Genomic DNA, 18,123 nt, shown 5'->3' with positions numbered 1-18,123 from the left:
TATGACTTTAGAACAGGGATTCACAACCTTTTCCAACAATAGGATTGAAGCCCTCAGCAGAGATGTTTGTTCAATTATCACTTTACGGGCTGAATGCAACAATGGAAGTACAAGGCATATAACAGAACTGTAACAGTTGGCCTCTTCATAAAAGCCCTTTTCCTGCACTGTCTCTGTTGGCTTCAATGGGCGTTCAGCTATTCAAGATGAGAGTTTGTACCTTTCAGACCATAACCACACCTGACCCCCTCTTCTGATGGAGTCAGATGGACAAGTAGAACTTGTGTGTTTTCCAGTAGCTTCAGCATTATAAATATATGGGTGATGTGACAACAAAGTCAGCTGTCCCAGTTCAACCACACCTCTGCATTTCTCGTAATTTCAACAGTATCTTCTGATTAGGGGTTCTTTCTATACGGCCAATAGCACAACTGGTGTTTTAACTGCCCAGAAACACCTGCAATAGCTCACTCCAGCTTCTGTTACCCGTTCTGACCCTTACTGCACTGCTCTAGCCCTGCCTCTCTGCTGCATATTTACATAACAGAGAGACAGATGAGTCTGTTTCCAAGACAGTGGACAGTCATTTGTGATCATTAACAAGCAGTCACTGTAAAAGATGACAACTCAACTCATGTGTCAGCCGAAACATTTCACATTAATTGGAACAAAGTTCCTATCAAATATGTTTTGATAATGGCCAATCTCTCATGGACATTTTGGACCACACAATGAGAACATAATGTTTGATGTCTTTCCTTGGAGGCAAGGAAGAGCATCAGAAGGCAAATGCAGCTGCAGACAGCAAGGAAAGACAAACAACACAGCAGAGGATCAGCTGTCTATCAAGACAAGCAACGAGCCATGGAGCTCTTCAGCTCTGTCAGCAGTTTAGATCCTGGCACAGGCTTGTAGGTCTCAAAAGCTGCTATTGTTTGAGGGTGTGGTAGAGATACTACAAATGATCAGTAGCAAGTAAAGTGTGAAGCTGCAGCTAAAGAACATCTCAATGGACAGCAAGTCAGTACACAAAGCTGAAATCTGTGTTCATACATGACTACATGTTTTAATACAAAACTAACGCACAGCCGTTTGTGGTGATCTTAAAGGAGCCGGCTCTTCTGGTTCATTCCTACCGTGTGACTCAGCATCTCCCTTGGCTTTCCTCACCTAACTTCCATCTTAGGGCTGGCCCTTCCTTGGTTATGACATTTGGCTGGTTCCCAGCCCACAGCAGAATAACTTCAAACACTTATCTCCTGCAGTTCTTAAAAACAGCTTCTTGTAGTAATCTGAGATGGATAGTTTACAGGAGTACCCGTGTGTCTAAATGAGCTCTAACACAGCTCCACAATACTTAACAACAGCTGTTGTGAGATCTTACGCATTGTTATGCCATTTTAGTCCTTTTAACACCAAGCAACAATTTCAAGCAACACAGAAGCCAGAAGAGTCTCTTCAGGTTTATAGCATGCTTTACATGCTGCTTTAACTTTCTCTTCACTGATCTGCTGCTGGATAAAAGCAATGTTGAAAATATATTAAAGTGACAGTCAAGACCTGTAGCTACATTAGTCATTCTGTCAGAGCCTTGGAAAGAACATCACCAAAGTCAAGCAGGAAAACAATTTGTTGAAGCATCAGCTGAAGCAGTGAGTCGCAACTCATTCAAATTTCTCTAAAGTACATGATCAAGCAACTGCTGAAGCCTTGAAAGCCACAACTGATTCTGCAAATAGGAGATATGTAACACAAACTTTAAACTGACCTCCAGTCTCTGGTATGTGCTAACAACCTGAGTGTCCACCTACTTACACCTTAAAAGCAGCCAGGTGGGAAAAGATAGGATGAGTGATGTTCCCTTAGCATAGAAATAGAACTACCCGAACACACAAACTGACAATATTTTCCTATCACAGCGTGTAATTAGGGTTTAATTCCACTGAATGAAGCCATTCTGGACATACACTGATCCAACCAAATCGCTATTTTGTAACACTTTTACCTGAACCACAGGCAATGGTTCCCCAGGCCCAGAAGAGTCAAGCAATCAATGTTCTTACAGATCTTTTTTCCAAAGATAACACCGTCAAGCTTTGATGTCTACAGTAGAGCCACAAGACTAAAAAAACCAACTTACCTGACTGAGGCATCTGAGGAACCCAGCCAGATGCCAGAGAATCCAGAGCAGCTCAGCTGTAAATTGACTTAAATAAAACCCACTAAGTTCAGCTAACCAGGGCATACCTTACAACATAGGGAAAACCTATATAGGACTTTATCCTAACCATTATGTTGGCCTAAGGGTACACTCCAATCAGCTAATAAAGAGATAAAACATGTAAAACCTTTTTTTTCCAAGAGGCTGCTGGAAAAAGGGAGTAAACTTGTTCGGTGATGCTCCTTCAAATCAGATGTCAATTCTAAGCTCTTGAGAGATGATGTGTAGAAAGTGATTCTGACATATTTCTTTCAATCTGGAGCTCAGGAATAATTATCACTAAAGGAAAAAAAAAAGTTATGTTAGTAGAAAAATGTTTTGGCTTTACTCTTTAAATATTAACTGATCTTGTGTGTGCGTTGTGCTCTATGCCAAAGGAAAGGAACACAAATGAAAAGTACTATGGTTCCAGCACGGTTTATTGCAGTGCTTTGGAAATTCAGGGCAGTAGAGCCAACCCGCGCCAGCAGATCTGATCCTGGATACGGTTTAAGGCCGGTTTTGCCTTTCCTTCACCATCCTGTCCCATCCATATACCTTCTAATTTAAAAGCAGCGAGTTTGCGCTAGAAACTTCAACTGCTTTCCCCGTGAGTCACGTAAATACGTTCACAAAGAGAGAGATTCAGACGAATACCGTAAATAAGACGCTAACCGGCCTCGGCAAGGCCGGCCCAGTGCAGGAGCGGCGGGGCAGGGCACCCTCGCCGCGGCAGCCCGCGCTTTTCTCCACACCTCGAGCTCGGGGCCCCCCGATGGCTGCGGGCCGGCCCGCGGGCCCCGCCGCGGAGCAGCTGCGAGCGCACGTTCTGCGAACGGCGACGGCGCTGAGGGGCCTCGCCCTTGCCGGGGTTCCCGCCCTTGCCGGGGCTCCCGCCCTCACCCCTGCCGCAGCCAGCCTCCCTGACGGGACCGCCCGCGCCCCCCGGCCCTGAGGGGACACCCGCCCGCGGTGAGGGGCCGCCGCCGGGAGGCAACGCGCGGCGAAAGGATGCCGTGAGGACAGGGCGGGGCGGGTCAGGCGGGCAGGGGGCTCGCTGTCCCGCGGGCGACGGCGCAGCGGGACCGGGACCGGGACCGGGACCGGGCGTGCACCGCGAAATGACATCCACGCCGACAGGAGGCGCCAACGCAGCAGAGAGCGGGCGGTGCCTAGACGGGCGGTGGGGCGGTGATTCCGGCGGGGTAAAGGAAGCGGCGGGGGGCGGGTGTCCTGGCGCCGGCGGCACCGGTAAGCAGCGGGCGGGTGAGCGGGCTCTGTCACCGGGGCCGCGCTCCGGGTCACGGCAGCGGCCTCAGCTGTTGTAAGGCTCCCCCGGTGCTCCGGCTGTCTCGGGGGACTGCGGCGGGCGGGCCGGGGCGCGGGCAGGGCCCCGGGGAGCGGCGGGACCGTCGGGGCTCTGCCTCCGCGAGGGCTCCCCCGGGGAAGCGCCGCCGCGCATGGGCCGTGACATGGCCGCGGCAGCGCCCGAGCCGGTATTGCGGCGTCTCGGTGCTCCGGAGGCTGCGGGGCCGGCGCAGGGCAGCGGCGGGGCCGGGGCCGTGCGGTCACGGCGGTAGAGCAGGTCCGGGGTACAAGAGCCGTCCCGCGGTGAGGCGGGGTCTGTCGTACCGTTCGCGGTAACGGGAGCCGCGGTCGGGAACTGTCTTTTCGCCACCGCTCTTCCATCAGCGCTGTCCCGGTGTGTGAGTTGTGGGAACCGCAGCTGGGTTTAGAAATTGAAGAACATATTAAAGCTGTACGGAACCTGCGGCAGTGAACTTGTTCCTGTAAGTTCTTACAGTGTGTCGTCTTTCTAGGAAAAATGATTTCTGAAAGCAGCTCCTTCCTGAAGGGCGTGGTGCTTGGAGGAGCCTTCTGCGTGGTGGTTATGCTCCTCGGACATATTAAGGTGGGCCACAGTACCAAAGCACATCACCACGAGCACCATCACATCCAGGCTCCCAACAAAGAAGATGTCTTAAACCTTTCAGAAGGTGAACGCATGGAGCTTAGTAAAAGTATCCGCGTTTATTGTATCATCCTTGTGAAGCCAAAAGATCTGGGGCACTGGGCTGCAGTGAAAGAGACGTGGAGCAAGCACTGCGACAAGGTGGAATTCTACAGCTCTGAAAATGTCAAAGTGTTTGATTCTGTAGCCCTCAACACAAATGATATGTGGGTGATGATGAGAAAAGCTTACAAGATGACATATGAACGCTATAGAGATGAATTCAGCTGGTTCTTCCTTGCATATCCAACAACATTTGCTATTATTGAAAATCTCAAGTATTTCCTACTGAAAAAAGACCCCTTGCAGCCTTTTTATATAGGCCATACTGTGAAATCTGGTGACCTTGAGTACGTAGATGGTGAGGGAGGAATCGTCTTAAGCATTGAATCACTAAGACGACTCTCCCATATTCTGGAAGATTCTGACAAGTGTCCAGAGCAGGGAGGTATGATTTGGAAAGTTGCTGAGGACAAACAGCTAGCAATCTGCCTGAAGTATACTGGAGTGGTTGCCGAAAACGCCGAAGATTCAGAAGGAAAAGATGTCTTTAACACTAAATCCGTTGGTGCTCTCATTAAGGAAGCAATGTCCAGTCACCCTGAGCAGGTGGTGGACGGCTGCTGCTCCGACATGGCCATCACATTCAGTGGACTGGCCCCGAACCACATGCACGTGATGATGTACGGTGTTTACAGGCTGAGACCCTACGGCCACACGCACAACGATGCACTCATCTTCCTTCCGCCTCCGGGCTCAGACAATGACTGATGTCTCTTCAGAGAAGACCTGGAACTCAATTTTTGTATCTGGTGGTACTGGTGTACAATTTTTTTTTTTTTTTTTGCACATTGAGGTTTGGTAAAGCTCTTAATTTTAAAAGTGGAAGGAGAACTTTTTTCTAAATCTTTTATACAGAAATGCTTCTGGCTTTTGACAGCGCTGGAATGAAACGATACAGAAGTTGTTAATGTTTATGACAAAAGGAAACTAAGTTTATATGGGGGGTTTGTACATGTAAATATTTATTAATGAAAACTCAAATGAACTTTAGTCTACTGTTACAAATATATTTTTGCAAGATTTTGATTCTTTCAATTCTTCCAGGCATTTCTAGAATGTCTTTATATCTTTCTAAGATGCACCAATAAAACTGACTACAGTTTCAGTCTCGAAGACTAACTTTAAGCTATTTCCTTTACCCTAAACTACACAATAGCATGAGCTATGCTGTTTATGCAGCACTTATCGCTTTATGTGCGGCCTCCTAACCCAGTAAGGAATGAGCAGGAACCAAGCTGACAAAAAAGATCTGTTAGGAAGTTGCAGCAGAGTAGTGTTAGGTGACCTTTGGACTGCTGCTTTTAAGCAGACAAAAGAAAGAGATAACTGTATTTGAATAAGTGTTAACATGGTCAGGTAGTCTGTTAGCACAAGAGTAATTGCTCATTTAAAATTTCACTTTATATAAGCATATTAGAAGAAAGGTTCTGTATTATTTTCACTTCTGTTAGTGGTGCTAATAGTATTTACAAGGAAGAAGCTGGTTAAATGTCAATACAAAGGTAGCGTAGATGTATTTACAGGTATTTTTAATACCAAGAAGCAGAAAGAGCAACACATGCTTGCACTCCCAGCCTTTCTGAGTATGTCAGCTAACAGAGCAAGACAAACATGTATGTTATTGCTGCCAAATCCTAAGTTGGTATTTTTGACAATGTTTTGCTAAATGGGTATACAAATTAATTTAAGCATGATTGAACTTGTGTCTTCTTACAGAATCATTTTTAAAAGCAGCTGGGAATACTCTGACAAAGCCAGACAAAGAAAGTAAAGTTTTGATTTCAGTGGTGTTTCTTACACTAAAGACAGTTCTGACTCCACTGCAGTCATAGGGCAAGTCAAGGAAAAAGAATGAGAGTTAATTCAAACCAGAATAAATCTCATTTATCACAGATTTGATAGGTACTGTAACACAACAGGAAACAAGATGGAAGCAGAAAAAGCAAGCCACAGAACTCAAGACTAGCTCATTTTATGCAAAAACAAACCACTGAAGCACAAACTGATTCCCCATAGCACTAACAAGAAATTAGTACATTTATAGCAGTCTTTAAGATGCATTAAAATGTCCATTCTAGCATTCTGAAGGGAAGGTCTGAGGTTTGACCAAGCTTTTTTCTGCAACCCTGCTGTAATCACCACCTTAATTTTTGTCTTCCTACATTAATAGTTTCAGATTTACTCTGTTATTTTCAAATGTACAATCTTGTTAAGACATTTTATGAGAGAAACTGGAAATTAGCATATATTAGGTAACACATTCCATCTCCCATGTCTTAATTTGACTTTAGAATCAGATGGAGAACACCTCTGCCCCTATCTTCTGTAAAGGTCCCAGCGTGGGGAAATCAAACATGCAGAACAGCACCGAGACAAGGCACTTACATACAAAGTTATGTTCTGCCATTATGAAATATAAGTGTTACAGACTTGAAATATTAATAAATGCTTCCAGAGACAGAGTTATGAGTGGTAGACCTTAAAAAGTTACCTTAGTTTATTAAATGATTCCATGGCACAGGCTGTTTTCCATAGGCATAGCTTTGGGAATGCAGTCGCTGAACAAAGAGTTGGATTATCCAGGCAAAAACACAGTGCTCTGTAACCCGTTTGTAGGTGTACATACATATGGCAGTGTGCACAAGCTGAGAGCTCTTTTGAAGTTCCACCTGAAGAAGTTGCTTCTGGCTACACTGATAACCATGTTTTGCTATCATGCCTTTGTTAAACAGTGATTTTGTTTCTGCTCCTAAAATAAGGCGGCAAAGGGAGTAGAGCATCAGGCACCAAGGTGGCACACGCTCCATTTGGAGTATGCCCACCATTACTATGAATTCCACTCTAAGGAAAGCGGTATCAAAGTGTTGGCAGGTAGCAATTTGAACATAAATATATTCTTCAGATATGAACTAGCATAAAAGAATTTCTAGTCCACATACCAGTTTAAGTTCATAAATCCTATACAGATAAATGCATATTAAAAAGAGAAAATCCGTAAGTAAAATACTGAAGTTAATGCTGTTAATAAATTAAGTTAAAAAACAAATGTCAAAAAAATTATTTCCTCCATGTTCAAGAAACAGGTAGACTAAACAAGATGTTAATCAGAAGAAAAAATTCTGAAATGTTTCAGAGGTTTTATAAACTGTATTAATTATATTTCACATGCACTTTATATTACTTTCTTAGAGAGCATAAAAATGTAAACATTTCTTGGCTTTTTCCTCCTTTTTGTTTGAAATAGTCTACTCACAGTCCACGCAGGATATTTCCATCAGGTATCTTCAGTCACTGAAGACTTGGGTTTAAAACAAAAGAACTGTAATAAAAAGAAATCTAGAAAACTATTGTAGCCTACCAGCACTTTCGCATTCATGTGATTTATTTAGCATAGCCACAGAACAAAATAATTTGTACATTCAGTCACATTAAAAACAAGGAACTACAAAGCAGTCCACATTTAATCTAAGTGCATTCCTTTGGAGTAACACAGTTCCTTTTGTTTCACTTGTATGTCTTCATATGCCAAAGGCCATCATTTAAATAGTGGATATTTTCGATACCAATCCCTTTGTTGACCTTCTCACTGTAGAAGGAGGAAAAAGGTACAGAAGTATCAGCTAGGTTAAATATTGGAGCAGTACAAGTTACAGTATTTAAAGTAGCAAATGCAACATTTGTCAACTGGAAGGAGAGAAGCTGTCATCCACAAAGTCATAATCTTCAACAGCAGGTAGACAAGAAACAGTGTTTGCTATTACATGTACCCACATTGCTGAATGATAAGATGACAATATTTGCCTTCCACGTTTTGTCAACAACCTTCCACGATGTTTTTAGCTACTTCTTTGTGGGAGGCAGTTCTTCAGACAACACTTCTACTACTTTTCTTAATTTTAGCGTTTCTCCATCAAAGTAGCACAGCAGTTGTGACTCTCCCCCTCCTCGCACAGGAGGTGGTGTAACATGGCTGGAATGTGGAATTTGACAAGTTCTGGTTCCAAGTGTGCCACTGACACAATCAAATGTGAGCTGCTTCGCTGCTAGTTGCAAGACATCTACCCCCTCAATAAAGAATTATAAATGCAAAATTTATGTGCCAAGGACTTGCAGCATGTTACAGACATGCTATCCTGTATCTTTTGAGTCATGACATCTTTTAAAAAATGGTTGTTTTGTGCATCTGCATTGGATTTGTGTTCATCTTTTTTTTTTCCAGTATATTATTCCATGGAAAAATCTAGTTTGGGCATAATAAACAAGCAAATCTCATCACTCTAGGACTGAGAACAAGTTTCATTCCCTTGGAGAATATAATTTACTGTATTTATACTACATGTTGCATTACTTATTCAACTTGCCCAAAAGTAATCAGGAAGGGAAATACTGCTGTGTTAATTGCATTAACACATCATGCATCATTATCACACCAAGTGACTGAAATCCTACTGTTTCACAATTTTCTGTTTTAACAGGCTGCATAGATCAGTGTCATTTCATTTTCCTCTCCAGTTCATGTTGCTTCCCCCAGGAACAGGATATTCAGCTGCAAGGCTGCTGAATTTGAAATTAGAATTAGGAATACAGATAATCTTGGTTTGCAGTGATCACAGCAGATCACTGCAGCTGTAGGACTGGGACAAAAGTAGCTATCCTTTCCACCTACTCTTGGAGTCTTTTAAAGGCACTACAAAGAATCCCGAGGAATATAATTCTTCAACAGCTACAGCAGGTGCAAATCCAAGTTGCTGCAGCCCCACCCTATCCCTGTCCTCTGTAACACATTCCCACCTCTCTCCCTTGTGCTACCATCACGACTTAGGACCGCAGAGTGACCCAGTACAGATGATCCTGCTGAGAATTATCGCCACAAGGAAGAGTGACTTGTCTATCAAAATCAGCTTCCTCACCTGCACAAGTGCTAGACGGGGCTGGACGCAACACAGCCCAAACCTGCTGGGTGCATCTTACATCCTGCTGCAAAATGTTACAGAACTTACAAGTAGCTAAACCATGTTGTCATTTTAATTTAGCACTATCTGAATGCTAAGAACAACTAAAATTCATTTCCATTTTCTGTCTCTTTTCCTTCTCAAATAGTTTTCAGTTGATGTTTCTCCCCTGAACAGACCTCTATGTTTCACAAGAAGCTCAGCTAAGCTAGTAAGCACATCAAGCAGGAATGCTGCATGTGGGTACAAGGTAAAGAAAAAGAGAAGGCCACAGAGGAAAGCCCAGCTGGTCAACCAAGCACCAGCAGCACTTCAGTCTCTGGTGTCCCTGCAGACAAAAATCACTTCAACGTTTTCAGCCCTCTCAAATCCAAATTACATCTCGTGCCCAGCCCAGGCAGTAAGTAATATATACAAATATTTATTTGTTCAGCAAGATCTTTCAGAAAGTATGATCAGAGAGCAAGAAATACTAACATTCAGCAGTAGTACTAATGTTGTGCATCTTAAAATCCATATTCACATGAAAAGAGCTATTTTGATTCCATCTGGTAAAAAAACTAAGTAGGGAAGAGGCTCCCTGCCTCCTCTTCTTTCCCTGAATATTAATCAACAAAATGAAATCCTAAAAAATTTTGTACTTGAATGACATATGCTGCAACAGTGATGCAGTAACCTTGACAGTGGTGCTTATATTCCAAACTAACATAGGAATAATAACGTAGGACAGGTTATATTTCAATTTTTAAAACACTTACATGTCCTCAGCTGACATCTTCATTACTCCCACACATAATGCGTGTTGTTTTCCCTCTGCCATTATTGCCTACAAATTACTGCTAAGGAAAACTGACTTTTTTAAAAACTGTTTCAGAAAAGTAAAAGCAATATGAGGAAACGACTTTTCAAAAAGTTTCAAAATCCCATGTTGAACTTTTACCCTGTTCGTAATTCTAGAGCTCTAGCTCTTAAAAGATAAGCAGAACAATGCACTGCATTTAACAATTGAATCACAGTGTGTAGAACAAAGCACGTACTTATGAACTTCAAACAGCAATCACAGAAAAAGATCTCCCAGCACTGCACTCTATTTCTTCCTTTGTGCCTAACACTGAGAGATGATAGTCTCACCCTTTCTGGAGCAAAACTGCATGTTTGTGGGGCCATTTTAGATTCCAAGGTACAGAAGAATTGAGACACAAATCTAAAAAAAAAAATAGAAGTACTGAAATCAGACATATCCTTTTCAAAGCTTAGCAACACGTGATGCTAACTGTTCATCTTTTCCTATAGCACCTAACAAAAGCAGCACAGCTTGGTATTATTAATGCTGTACTTGCTCAGGCTTCCTTTCCCAGTAATAGAATGAGCAGGAGTGAATTAGCATATGTAAAATGAGGAAAGTATGCTAACTTCATCAGACACATAGAGGAAGTCCTCACTACAGCAAAGCTGATCCTAAACATCTTTCCACATTCTCTAGGAAGAGGAACAAATTCTTCTGTAAATGAAGGAGATATAAGATTGATTAAGGAGGCAGAGGACAAATTACACCATACTTCATCTATTTTTACAGTTCTGCATAAAATCACAAAGGAGCTCCACTTATCAATTAGATTAATGGAACAGCATCCCACCCAACAGCACAGCAGGAATAGTTATTTGGTTTGGAACATCACAGTAAGTAAAAAAAAAAATTAAGAACAATTTTAGCCTTGCCAAATAACATCTGAACCTCTGCAGCTCTTTTCAGATTACTAGTTATTCCATGACATACCATTAAAATCTAAAGTAATTCAGACTATGATCAGCTGAGAACACAAGAACAGAAATTTAACTCATCTCACACCAAGCAGTTAAAGAAGGATACAACAACAGTATCAACGGCAGCAGGGTAAAGTTTTGCTCCAGGAGACGTCAGGCCAGGGCACATTATATTAGCTCCACTTAGTACAAATTTAATGGCGCCTTTATCAACTTGCTGATGTGGTAGAATAAATGGGTCTAGGAGGGGAAAGATACAGCATTACAATTAATACGGTAAGATAACAACATGAATAACTCATTATCAAGTCAGTTTAGATGGGGCAATTATATATAGTGTGCTGCAAGGGTAGGAAGTTTGAGAAACAATTACTGGAGCTCCTGCTGGGCTGTACTGTCCCAAAAGGACAAAAGTACTGATCTCCCAGACCACATCTTTTACCTGAGAACCAAAGCGTAATCCAACACTAGGCCTATGCCTCCTGCATATTCTATACCGAGCAACAATTTTAACAAGTTCCCCCAAAGAAAACAATCACACAAGTGCCCCTGTACTAAGAGGTCTTAAAACCACGGGGTCTTAAATCCCCTCAAATTACATGTATAACCTCTCATGTGAAAAAGAAACAGCTTAATGTTGACAGGACAAAAAACGCAGATGGACAAAATCCAGGAAGGCCGTCAGCTCTCTAAGCACGCACCTTCTCAAAGTATTTCAAACATTGAGCTTTGACTGAATTAACATTGTCAGGGACACCTACATTCATCCAAATCAGAGTAACACAAGCAGAAGAGTGAGAACAGCAAGAAAAGTAATGCAAGAGAGTAAATTGTAAAAAGTAAAAAGCACACAGCATAAATTCTTAAAGGAGACAAGTATACATTACATCATTAAACTCATGATTAAAGAATATTTTTCTAGTAAGAACCTACAAGTATTTGGAAGGAAGCAAAAAAGGTTCAAAGGAACATTTGAAAGAACAAAGATAGGGACTAACAACAGGAAATTCAGATCTCTGTCCTTGGGAAACCTCTCTCGAGATTTTTTGCAGAGCTTTGCACAATTTAATTCTTAGAAATCAAAGTTCAGATTGGTTAACGTAGAGCTTTACAATAATTAAAGGGGAAGCAACCCATATAGGCACCTGAAACAGCAAAGCAATAGATTACCGTTGAGAAGGTATACTCTATCTTTAGGATCTATTCTGGAATATATATATATGCATGTAAGTAGCAAGTTCTTTTTAATTCGGTTCTACAGAAGTCCTGTGGAATCATGCGCTCACCCCTCTCTCCCCACCACTACCATCCTCAGGAAACTTACATTTGTGAAGCAGCCTTAGCGTTGGGTAAAAAATCCCTTCTCTTTGTCTGAAGAACAGCAACTCCCCATTCACAGTGAGGATTTCTATATGTTCATGACTGCAAGATTGAAAAAAAATTATCCCAATAGCTACTTAACCCTTTTATAGTTTAAATAAAATATTTCACTTCACAGTCTGGTCTATCTTGGCATGTGAAAATTAAGACAGTCAATTAGCAAAAAAATTTAACACTAAAAATATTTTCTTTTGGCTTGTTCTCCAACACTGGCCTCCTGCACATTTCCTTCTCTTCAAAAAAGAAAAAATCTACAAACATGCAGCTGTTTACAAACTGCATTTCTTTGGGTTTTTTTAAATGTAATACAAAGAGTGGACAAGGAGAAGGAATCAGCAAAAATATACTATCCTCTGTTTAAAAAAAAAAAAAAAAGAAAATAATCCAGATAATACATGGAAGCCCAAAAATAGAAAAAAAATGCTACTGGAAGCTATCCAAACAAGTTTGAGCATCCAGATCCATAAAGCTGAATGCTTCCGTTCAACAGGCTGATCCCTGGAGAGTCCCCAAATATGATGCACATTCACTAGTAGGCAGCATTTTTGTCTTCCTCAAGCGTCCTACTAGCACGCCTTCAAGAGCATGATGAGCACATCCAAACTTTCTGGTTTGGCCATAACACGGACCATTATAAGAAATTTGATGCTTTTCAAAAACACCAGGTTCATCTACTATGCAAAATAAACACCTAAGGGAAGCAATTCTATCACCTTGGAAGAAAAGGTTAAGAGAAAAGAAACTTACCATCTTACTATTTTAACTGGGTCTTTCTTTGGCATAATTTGGTTTAGCCATGGTTCGATAACAGGAAACTGGTCTATCAGTTGATTCTTAATACCTTTAATAACTGAAGTCTTCAGCTGGATGCAGTTTGATACATTCTCCTTTTCGTCAAATCTGTCAAGTGAGTGAAATTATTTCAGAAATACACAATTTGCTGCCCCAAACACACCGTATCTCAGTAGCATTCTTCAGAAATGTTTATAAGTTCTCTATAACACCTTAGCAGTCCTACATCTGTCCAACTTTCAAATCTAGAATTTCATGAGGCTTAAATTCATCCCCTGGGAACACAGGACTAGGGGAAAGCAGGGGGGTTCCCACTAATAGGCTGTCTTTGTCCCTAAATTTTGTGTACATCCATGAAACATGCTTTTAGTCCCACAGATACACCTTGGCTCACAGTGTTATTTCATCCAACTCGTAGAGCAGACTTTGCTGGTAACACCAACACCTACGGCCCTGTTCAGTTGTATTTATAAGAGTCCTTCACCTTTACCACAGCCGTACAAACTGCGCTCTGTACAACCCCAAAGTTCAGACAAGTTAATGACCCAAATTACTTTTTAGTTTTCTTTCAACAAGAAGTGCCTTTCTTTCAACAAGTGCCCGAGCAGCCCAGGCCAGCGCGCCCGAAGGCCCAACTGACGGCTGCGGGGCGGCGCTGCCCCGCGGAGGCCGAGGCGGCCGCGGAGGCTGCCGGGGAGCGGGGCCGGCCGTTCCCACACCGCCCCGGCCCCAGTCCCAGCCCCCGCGCAGTGCCTAGCCGTGCCGGTGCCGCGGGCGCAGCGCTGGGCCCTGGCCGGCAGGGCCGAGCCCCGGGGCAGAGGAGGCGCCAGGCCCGCCCGGCCACCCTTCTTCCACCCTCCCGCCGCCCCCCAGCCCCGGCCTGGCGGGGGTCCAGCCCCACTCACTTCTTGAACATCCTGGGGGCGGTGGGCGCCGAGCGGGCGAACGCCTGGGGCCGGGCGTGGGGGCGGCGGCGCGGGCACCCACGGCCTCCGCGCTCCCTCACACGAGGCTCCCGGCCCTCCCTCCCCTCCGCAGCAGCCGGAAGCGCCGCGCGCTTTACGGCCTGTCGCGCCGCTCCATGACAACGGAACGCGCGCAGCGCCGCCGGGGCGGGCGGGGGCTGCAGTTCCCAACGGGCAGCGCGGTGCCTCGGCGCATGCGCAGCAGCGGCGCATCGCGGCCCGCGCCGGCCCGCCGCGCGCCCCGGGAGGGCCCCGCCGCGCTGCGTTTCGGTCCTCCTTACCGCTCTCCTCGGAACCCGCCCGGTGCGATCCAGCGCTGCCTTTCTGGCGCTCCTGACGCCGAGCAGCGCCGCTTCGCCCCGAACTGCCCAGCCGCCGGGAAGGGGGAACTCCAGCTTCACCGCTGAGGGCATTCCCTAAATCAGCAACACCGGGTTACAGCAGCCCCACGGCTGAAGGACGTTTCGCCTGCAGCTTTCTAAGGCGTATGTAAAGCCCCACGTGTGTCAGAATGGGCGTACAGACAAGGCGCGGGGTGAGGAGTTGCCTCACTGCAAGGTCTTCGGTGTGTTCTCCTGCCTACGTGCTCCTTACTTGCAGGCACGGTGCTGTTTTCCCAGATAATATATCACTTTTCCTTAAAATAAATCCTTCAAAAGCAAATCAAAGCGCTTATAACTACTAACGTCATTTAAACATCAAATATGTTTAACAGGAAAAAAAAGCAGCTACCTTCAAATTAGCAAAGTAGCAGCTCTCCTTCCCCAGCTTCCAAACAGGACCCGATCCTGTCGACAGTATCTGACAAAAAAAAAAAAAAAAAAAAGTGTGTTTCTTGTCGAACAGCAGATCCTGGAGCTGGCCAGGGAATCGGTCAGAGGCAACGGTGCCACATCCTTCAAGGTGGAGAAGGAGCAGAAGAAACCTAGCTTCCAGTGAAGATCTCAACTGCCAGACAAAGAGACGGGTTCTGGTGATGACGATTACGCTGCCGAGTGTTTATTAGAATCAAATTAGGTTTTGCTTGGTGATGGCTGCAGTAATTATGAATATTAATAGAAAACCACAGACAGAGGGAATTTACCATACTGCTTTTTAGCTCTTTGAAGAGCAGGCAAGCATGTTTTTGTTCTTCAGGCAGGTGGCTGCTATGGAAGCGTACACACCAGCAACCACCCTGTTTCTTTTTAGACTAATGGAAATGTTACCAATGGCATAAAGAGAAGAGAGCGGACATAAAAGAACAGGTCATCCTTTATGCTAACTACCAAGTTCTTTTTTCCATACTAAACAAATAAATCAGCTTTGATACTATAGCAACTAATTAAAACCTAATACTAAAGAGTTATATCAGTCATACGAAGTCAAATCAAGCCTTTATACATGGCATCATTTATTCAAATAGTGAAATACAGAGTCAGGATCACACTACTAATTTTTAAAAAAGGATAGGAATGAACTATAGCATTACGGCATAACCTCCACCTACTTTGTAGCATCACTAAAAATACTAAGCTATAATCAAGAATTCAATTTTAACTGAAACACAATGACATTGCTCATGCCCAGGTTAGAAAGTGAGAACAGGAGTTTATCATGCCAACAAACTGTTCCATACATTTTTTGTGCTCCTCAGAGTAACTTTTATTAAATAACACTTTGCCAAGTAAACAATCCTTGCAGGTGTGCTCAGTTCTTTAAAAATTTTAGTGAAAAATTCATGATACTCCCACTTCAAATGTTAGAAACATAAGGTAAACTTTTACCATCGATGACCCCCGATAAATACAGCACATCTCACTGAAACCATCCAAACCACTGGTTTCGTGCTAGCCTAAAACAGCAAGATTCATCCCTAACTTTCAAAAATGGCCTTTTGTCAACAGGAAGCTCTTACCTCCATTCTTCTGCTACCTTAAAGCACCTGGACCACTAGCTCCCTTCGGGGCTGGGCTATACCTTGAGTCTGGTCTCAACATCTCCATCTTCTCTTCCAAATGCTTTTTGTTGGTGTAGCTGCAAAGGCTTCAAGGCCAGCTAACCGCTTGCCCCATCTATATTTGCTTGTACAAAGGATTTTTGAAGAAGGCTCCGAGCACCCAGACTGGAATTCTGTAATACAGCTCTCATTATTGTTCAGCCTCACCACCAAAAAGCTGGAGACCTTTGCTCTGGTTGCAGTGTCGCTTTCAAGTAACAGAATTTTAAAAGCATGGTACCTGGGTAAGACCGACAAAGCAAGCAGCACATCCAGCAAATGGCTTTACAACCCCTCCAACTCTGAGAGAAACCACTCTTCAGGATCACATGCTAAACAGAAAAGATTTAGAATCTCTCCTCCCATATGTTTCAGTGGGAAAAGGGCAAAATCCATTGCACCTGGCTTTCTCCTGGGTCCCCAGCACTTCACTGTGCCTTCACCTGCTCTCCCACATATCCCAGACCATGAGTGGCCAAGAGCTGCATATTCTGACTGGTGGGACACAGCCACTGACTGTTTCCCACCTGAATGACTGAATGGACAGGAAAACCCTCCTGCTTCTCCAGGAAAAGGGACACTTACTCATGTCTCCTCTTTTATAAATCCAATCATTTTCACATGCCAAGAACCTGTAGAAATTTAAGATCTCTTACATCTCTTACCTAATTTGGCTTAAGTGAACATGGCAGTTACTGGCAACAGAGGAAAACTTGACAGCATAATCATGTAAGTTTTATTTACTTAGCAAACCTGATTATTTCTGTTACATCTGACTTGGAATGTAACTTATTAGTGCTTGGGAACTATACAACCTGTTCTAAAGCCAGTCAAAAACAGACTGAAGCTTTGGGGTTTTTTTAATCTGGAAAAAGTGCTTTTCTACACATCACTAGCATTAGGTTTCAGGCCTCAGGAGCTGTCTGCCAGTTACTCAGACAGAAAACACGCTCCAGAAAAACCTCAGTAAAGTTACATTCATATCTCTGTGAACCACAGTTTCTGTCAAGACAAGTTAGCGTATCTTTTTCTAGCAAACACAGAACTGCCAACAGCCTTCCCCCGAGGAGCTCTGCTGTCAGGAAGGCAGGTGTAAGCTCTCGGCTGAAGTCCTTGGAGAATCTCTTCTGGAACAAAAACCTCATCACTTGTTTTCTTACTTTTCCTGCAGCGATTTCTCAACAGTGATTGAATCCTAACAACGCTCTTGGAAAGTTCATGTTTCATTTGGTAACAGATATACCAGCATCAAAAAAGAGCCACTAAGGGTCCACGATTTCTATTTTTGCTTCCAAACATTTAAACAAAACAAAACAACCCTAGGCTTTACAGAATCACACAGAATCAGAGAACGGTTGGGGTTGGAAGGGACCTCCGGAGATCATCTAGTCCAACCCCTGCCAAAGCAGGTTCCCCTTGAGCACATTGCAGAGGGTCGTGTCCAGGCAGGTTTTGAACATCTCCAGAGAAGGAGACTCCACAGCTCCCTGGGCAGCCTGTGCCAGGGCTCTGTCACCCTCAAAGTAAAGAATTTTTTTCTCATATTCATATGGAACTTCCCATGTCTCAGTTTGCTCCCGTTGCCCCTTGTCCTGTCACTGGGCACCACTGAGAAGAGTCTTTAGCCCAGTGCAAATCCGTATCTATTAAAATCATATGAAAAAGTTGACAGTAGATGATTGTTTATAAATAAATGTAAGAAAAATCGTTTCCAAAATAAGCTAACAGGCCGAAGCCTTCACCCGGACCGCAGGCTCAGAGCATCTGACTCTCAGGTCTAATTAAACCCCATTTTCTACCGCTGTTACCTCAGCCGAAGCCCGTGCGGGAAGCCAGACGCGGGACTTCGGCTTCCTACGCGTCCCTGCGGGATCTGCCGGGGCGCACAGGCACCGACCGGCGCCGCTCCGCTCACGTCAGCCGAGGCCGCCCGGGGCTGCGCGGCTGAGGGGACGCGGAGCCGCGCCGTTGCTGAGGGCGGGGCGGGGCCGCGCCCGCCAACCGAGGAGACGCCCCGC

The 18,123-nt window shown here is 44.1% G+C and overlaps 2 protein-coding genes and 1 long non-coding RNA gene across 4 annotated transcripts; 1 reads left to right on the top strand and 2 right to left on the bottom strand.

Annotated features, from left to right (window-relative positions):
- The first annotated feature begins 3,408 nt into the window (after positions 1-3,408).
- On the top strand, positions 3,409-7,691 carry C1GALT1C1 (C1GALT1 specific chaperone 1). The gene is made up of 2 exons (XM_068411893.1): positions 3,409-3,451; positions 4,021-7,691. The coding sequence occupies exon 2, from the start codon at positions 4,026-4,028 to the stop codon at positions 4,980-4,982; it is 957 nt and encodes a 318-aa protein (XP_068267994.1). The 5' UTR covers positions 3,409-3,451; positions 4,021-4,025; the 3' UTR covers positions 4,983-7,691.
- MCTS1 (MCTS1 re-initiation and release factor) lies at positions 7,639-14,222 on the bottom strand. 2 transcript variants are annotated; one of them, XM_068411894.1, is made up of 6 exons: positions 14,068-14,214; positions 13,118-13,270; positions 12,315-12,412; positions 11,097-11,230; positions 9,985-10,052; positions 7,639-7,860 (listed from the first exon to the last, which is right to left on the bottom strand). In XM_068411894.1, exons 1-6 carry the CDS (start codon positions 14,076-14,078, stop codon positions 7,779-7,781), a joined length of 546 nt encoding a protein of 181 aa, XP_068267995.1. In that variant the 5' UTR covers positions 14,079-14,214; the 3' UTR covers positions 7,639-7,778. The 2 variants fall into 2 exon arrangements, with proteins under 2 accessions (XP_068267995.1, XP_068267996.1); XM_068411895.1 differs by lacking the exons at positions 7,639-7,860; positions 9,985-10,052 and adding an exon at positions 10,138-10,430 and having other exon boundaries at positions 11,076-11,230; positions 14,068-14,222.
- Positions 14,223-14,414: 192 nt separating this feature from the next.
- Positions 14,415-18,026, bottom strand: LOC137669787 (uncharacterized). Its single transcript, XR_011049167.1, has 3 exons — positions 17,914-18,026; positions 14,860-14,928; positions 14,415-14,543 (listed from the first exon to the last, which is right to left on the bottom strand). It is a non-coding gene; the product is annotated as an uncharacterized lncRNA (long non-coding RNA).
- Between the last annotated feature and the right edge of the window lie 97 nt (positions 18,027-18,123).

The sequence above is a fragment of the Nyctibius grandis genome, chromosome 13, assembly GCF_013368605.1.
Source record: "Nyctibius grandis isolate bNycGra1 chromosome 13, bNycGra1.pri, whole genome shotgun sequence".
NCBI classification, from domain to species: domain Eukaryota; kingdom Metazoa; phylum Chordata; class Aves; order Nyctibiiformes; family Nyctibiidae; genus Nyctibius; species Nyctibius grandis.
Note: the sequence above shows the minus strand (reverse complement) of the source record. Positions and strands in the feature narration are given on the sequence as shown.